Here is a 6,000-nt window from a genome sequence, read left to right as displayed (position 1 = left end):
TAGTTATTAATAATATTAAAAGAAATATATTAAACAAATATAAATAAAATTTATAAGGTTGAGGGAGAGAATGCTATATGGCATTAGTTTGAGTCTTTTATTATAAGTTAGATTAGATTTAATTTTTTTATTATTTGGTATATACAATTACATTTATTTAACCTGTGTAATAAATGAGGTTTTTTAAAGATGTATTATTTTATTATTTGGTAAACAATATTACATTTATTCAACCCATGTAATACACGTGGTTTTAAAGATATAACTTTTTTATTTGGTATATAAAATTACATTTATTCAACTCGTACAATATGGTTCTTATAGATATAACTTTTTATTATTTAATATATAAAATTATATTTATTCAACCCGTGCAATAAAAGAGGTTTTTAAAGAACTATTGTTTTATTATTTTGTATCTAAACTTATTTATTCAGCCCGTGTAATACACGGGGTTATAAACTAGTATAAATATATATGTACTAGTTGTTTACCCGCGCATTGCGGCGGGGTTGACGATTTGCAGGGTGATCCTTGTTTTCTGTTAGTTTGTCGATTGTTTTGTTTAGGTATGAATGGCTTAAAAGAATTGATAATTAACAATTTAGTATCAACATGAGTAATAATACCTTTGTTCAAATCCACCTACATGGCTACATGTAAGCTACATCCAACAGCAAGGAACTAAGTCCTCCACTCACCTAATAAAATACAAGGTTGCTAAATCTTAATAGCAATATGAGAGTAAGAATAACTTTAGCCACTGGGACACCAACATATGCCAAAGGCTTCATAGACCATTGTAGAGCAAACGTGAGTTGTTCTGGTGCAGTAGTTGTCAAGCAATGAACTACAACAAAAGTTAAAACAACATTTGTATCATATAAGACATATCATCAAATAAACAATTTAAGTTAAAACATTACAACATAAGAATTTCAATTCTCTTTTGATATAAGCATATGCGAAACCCATTTTGACCCGTTACCCAACTTTCAACCTCCGGATCCAATTCATATCTATCGACGCATAATCTAGAAATATATTAGGAGAACCTTTAATTCAAGGCAACAAAAGAAATTACAACAAGTGGCATTTCGCCTAACTAAGCTAAATTTTGGTAGAAACTTGAACAGTTAACAAGGTTTCAAGACTTGTAACCAACTTACAAAACAATTCTTTATTAATGGTTTTAGAAGCTAAAACAGCCATTACAAAATGTGTCTCAACTGCGCTTTACGTATAAAAAATTGCGTCTCAATTGCGCTTTACGTATAAATCGCGCCTTGCCTTGCGCCTAAGGCGCGCTTGTTAAAACCAAGAAATCTGGAGAACCGCTTTAACCCTTGTACTTTTTATTATGTAAACCGACTAATGCGCTCTTCTTTAGAAGCTAAAACAGCCACTACAAAATGTGTAAATTGACAGAAAACTTGTAAATTAGTAAATGTAGTGAGTCAGCGGCTACTCCCCCAAATACAAACACTTGATCATATATAGTTACTTTTGTGTTTAGATTTTGTTTATAAATTGTTTAGATATATTACATATCTAGAATAAACCAAACTCAAATATGCATCTAAATTCTAGAATTACAAGTCACACGTTGCACAAGAGAAAAGTTACCTCGCCTTCCCATATGAAGTAAACTCCATTCGCGGCCTCTCCCTCTCGAACACCATGTTCTTGAAAAGGGGAAATTACAACTAATACATGTGCAATTGTGTAATAGATAAATGGTTAGGAACATCAAAATCGTAGACGGATCCTGAAAAATCGAAATCTGATGAACTCAAGAATACATGAAAACGGAAAAAAAAAAAACCCATTTTTCGGGTGCTGGTTTTCACCTCGTTGCTGGACATTGCTGGAGAAAGCTTGTTTAAGCCCTAGATCGCCGGAATCTCAACTTACGAAACCCTAGTTTTCCTGAAATCAATCATGAGTCGCGCATCTGAATCTTGGTTTTAAAAAGGGCGCCCTAGGCGCAACAAGGCGCAGGGCCTGGGGCTTTTTTGCTTCTCGCCTTGTGTAATTACAGGAAGCGACCAAAAGGCGCATTTTTTTATGTTTTTTTGTGGGCTTTTTGGCCTGAGGCGCACACCTCATGTAACTTAGGCGTTTTACTGCATAAAAATGTTGTACCTTGGGTTTTTTGACTTGTACATGTAATTAAAATGGTATAATGTAGGTCCCTTTTTGTCGGATGACGAACCTCAAACCTTGTTATACTAACCCACTAGCGAGTGCGGAATCCAAGCTAGCGAGCAAACCGGGATTAAGCAAGTATAAACACAACACACAAGGGTTCACCGATTAACACAACTTGTATTAATGCAAATGAAGGTTTCGGTTACAAGCACAATGTTTACAAACCTAACTTGTAAACTCTCAAAGTGTGTGTGTGAGTTCCGGACAGAAAGCTCTCAAGAAGACTCTCTCTCTTTCGGTGTGTGCACCTATGTGAACTCTCAGAACTGTCTAACACAACACACTGCATGGGTATATATACCCATACACAGCAGGTCTGCTCGAAGGATCCGATAGATGGTCCGAAGGATCATCTTTCGGATACAATGCTTTCGAAAGATCAGCAAGGACCTCGAAGGATAGTCTTTCGAGGTCTATCAATCGAAGCATATCTTTCGAGGTGATCGAAGGATCTACATTATCCTTCGATCACTCATCCTTCGAGCCAGACAACTTTCATCAAGTTTACTTACTGTTGACTGAGTCAAACCAGGAGGACGGTTGACTTGGTCAACTTACATGACTTACAAGGACATCGTTTACATCGTGACCGAATACAGACAAAGTACAGACACAAGTGCACCAACAAACTCCCCCTTGGCTGTAGCTTTGTCTTTATCTTCTATAGTTGTAGACTCGTCTCGATGTCCTTTCAAGTCTTCAAAGTCGGAGGATCTTCAAAGTCTTCACGTCTTGAAAGCAGAGAGTGTATCAACAAACTACCCGTATCATATAGGAAGTGTGTTGACAAACTCCCCCTTAACATAAGCTCCCCCTTGAGTTATGCTCGTGAAAAGACTTTATCTTTATGAAGTGAGATCCTTGTGGTGTTGATGATGGCCAGCGGCAACTCGATCATCTTCATCTTTTGAGCGCCTTCTCGTCGTGTCTTCATTCCAGAGCTTGTCATCGACCATGTTCTCCTAGCCTTTAGAATCTGCACATGCAAGAAATCTAAACGCGTAATAAGAACAACTGCTTGGAATATAGTATAAACAAAGACACACTGTTGGTGCACTTTGTGTCTGTACTTTGTCTATATTTTGTAATGTATAAAACGATGTCTTTTGTCGGTTGTGTTTACGTCTTGTATGTGTTGTAATATGTGTTGTAATATGTGTTTGACCAAGTCAACCATCCTCCTGGTTTGACTTGGCCAAACTTCAACACTTAGTAGTTGAAAGATGACCTGTCTCGAAGGATGTCATCGAAGGATGTTTAGTATCCTTCGATGACTTCGAAAGATGTCTTTCGAAGTATCTTTGTGGACCTCGAAGGATATACCATCCTTCGAGGTATGCTTAGATCCTTCGAGATCTTTCGATAGTCTTTCTGGTCGACAGATGATCCTTCGACCTGGATCTCTATCCTTCGTGCATGGGAATCTGATATGGGTATATATATCCATGAGGGTTTCACTTCACAAATAGTTCTGTCCAAAGTTTGTATTCACAGTAGAGAGCTTTTGTGTGTGAAACAAGGTCTTGTAAGAGTGTATTTTCAGTTTGGTCAAGGTCTGTAACCGTGTCCACTGAAATACAAGAGAAAACTTTGATACTTGCTTGTCTACTCTTTCTCTTGTTCACTTTGCTTTCATATAAACTCCGGTTTGCTTGCTAGCTTGGATTCCGCACTTGCTAGTGGGTTAAACATAACAAGGAATAGGTTAAACCTCAACCTCCGAGGGACCTACAAGTGGTATCAGAGCCAGGGCTCTTTTCCTTGTTAAACCGGGTTTGTGCAAGACCTTGGTTTGTGTTTGGACAAAAGTTTTCTTGGTTTAACTCCCGTTTTTAGTGTGTTTCTGGACTTTCTAGTCTTAAAAACGTGTTTTAAACTAACCGGGTGTTGTGTGGGAAGGATTGGGTAACTTAAAATTTTGTCTTGAAAGGTTTGCTATTTTCCGGCAAATATTCCGGTCATATTCCGGTTGCTAGGTGTGGATAAGAAGCTTCCCTTTTTGGCAAAATTTTCAAAGTTGGTGAAAGTTGGTGAAAAGTTTGTGCAGAACATCCTTTCTGCCGAAAGGTGGTTCACCAACCACATCAACCTGTCACTTTTCAGTCAACCTTGTGTCAGTGTGTCAGAGTGTGTTCGAAAGATATCTTTCGAGCTCGACAGATCATCTTTCGATTCAGGAGATTCGAAAGATAACTATCCTTCGAACAATCCTTCGAAGTCAGTGTGCCATCTTTCGAGTCAAGGAATCTTCTCGAAAGATCCATCATTCGAGTTACTGTTTGTCTTCGAAAGATAAGGATCCTTCGAGTAGGGGAATCTTTCGAAGTTTTTGTTCGAAAACTCAACAGTAGTCTTTCGAATACTGTTGATCTTTCGAACAGTGTTATCTTTCGGGCCATCTTTCGAGTCTTATCTGTTTGAATTTAACAGTTTGTGATTTCAGGTCTTTCGATCCTTATCCTTTGGCTGTTGTCATTTTTCAAGTTTTAATATAGTTTGTGAAAATCAATTTTCTAAATTTATTTTCACCTAATATATTAATTATAAAATGGGAACAAATGGTCAATGGGATCCTTCTGCGTGGACTACGACAACTTTGACTCCACAGTCATCATCTACGCAATCATCAACCACGCAATCTGCGCCAGAGTTCAACAAAACTGCATGGATGCAGGCTATTGCCCCAACTCAAGCTGCAATGATAACGGCAAATCAATGGGCATTGGTCACTAATCAAAGTAACAGCATTCAAGCAATGATGCAGAACGATAGTGAAACTGGTACAAGCATGAAACCGCCAAAGCTTAATCACATCAATGATTGGGGATGGTGGAAAGAAAGGTTGAGAACTTATGTTCAGGGGCAAGGTCAAGACTTATGGATGTGTTTCTTCACTTCGTTTGAAAATGAGTTGGAAGTTGCAGGATCAAATCCAGAAACTTACAGCACACTGTCTGATGAAGATAAGAAGAAGTTTGAATTGGAAAAGAAAGCATTTATGATTCTCACGCAGGCTCTTCACAGAGATATATACCACCAATTCGTCTACTGTACGACTACCAAAAGTTTGTGGGATATGCTCACGTTAAGGTGTGAAGGAAATGCTCAATCAAGAAAGATCAAGCAGGAGTTGCTAAAGAAAGAGTTTGAAGGTTTTACCTGCATGGAGAATGAAGGTCTATCAGAATTGTCTACAAGATATCACCATCTGTTGAGTGAAATGTTTGCCTTCAAAGTCTCTGCCACTCCACAAGATATGGTGAGGAGATTTGCTGATGCCTTACCAGCAAAGTGGAGCAGTTATCTTGAGATTCTCAAGGAAAACGGTGTTCTGGATACAATTACCATTTATGAGCTAATCCAGAAATTGGAAAACAAAGATGTTGAAGAAAAGCTCAAGGCGAAAAGAACAACCACTCCTCAGAATCCCGAGATGTATTTTGGGATTGCAGGTGGTATTACTGGAGAAAAGCCAGCTTCTCAGCATGCTAAGCTTCAAACAGCGTTCATCTCCAACACCGGACCTCCAACAGCAAATCAATTTGATCCTTCAGCATACACAATGATGTATTCAAGACCAGATTCTTCATCTCAACAACAACAACAGCAGACAGCTCAACAATTCACTCCACCGTCTTTCCTGGATCCTAACAGAGCTCAACAGCAACAACCACAACAGCAGGGATTTTATGGAAGTTCTTCAAGCTTTCAAGCTACTTCCAATCCGAACACTGTCAGATTGGATACTTCCAATTTTTCAAAAGTCAGTGTTGAGATAGCCAAGGAACA

The 6,000-nt window shown here is 38.2% G+C and overlaps 1 protein-coding gene across 10 annotated transcripts in view; it reads right to left on the bottom strand.

Annotated features, from left to right (window-relative positions):
* Positions 1 to 589: 589 nt before the first annotated feature.
* LOC110937795 overlaps positions 590 to 6,000 on the bottom strand; it is a 47,115-nt gene continuing 41,704 nt past the window's right edge. For 3 of the 10 annotated variants that reach the window (XR_004890802.1, XR_004890803.1, XR_004890804.1), the window contains exons 2-4: positions 1,851 to 1,929; positions 1,627 to 1,768; positions 590 to 850 (exon numbers count right to left, since the gene is read on the bottom strand). Coding sequence is in view for 5 of the 10 variants with exons in the window: in XM_035988755.1 (XP_035844648.1) it covers positions 702 to 850; positions 1,627 to 1,783; positions 1,851 to 1,865 (321 nt within the window). In the remaining 5 variants the exon portion in view is untranslated. The other 7 variants (XM_035988755.1, XM_035988756.1, XM_035988758.1 and 4 more) reach the window with 5 other exon arrangements.

The sequence above is a fragment of the Helianthus annuus genome, chromosome 4 (assembly GCF_002127325.2).
Source record: "Helianthus annuus cultivar XRQ/B chromosome 4, HanXRQr2.0-SUNRISE, whole genome shotgun sequence".
Classification (NCBI taxonomy): Eukaryota; Viridiplantae; Streptophyta; class Magnoliopsida; order Asterales; family Asteraceae; genus Helianthus; species Helianthus annuus.
This window is presented reverse-complemented; position numbering and strand designations above follow the sequence as displayed.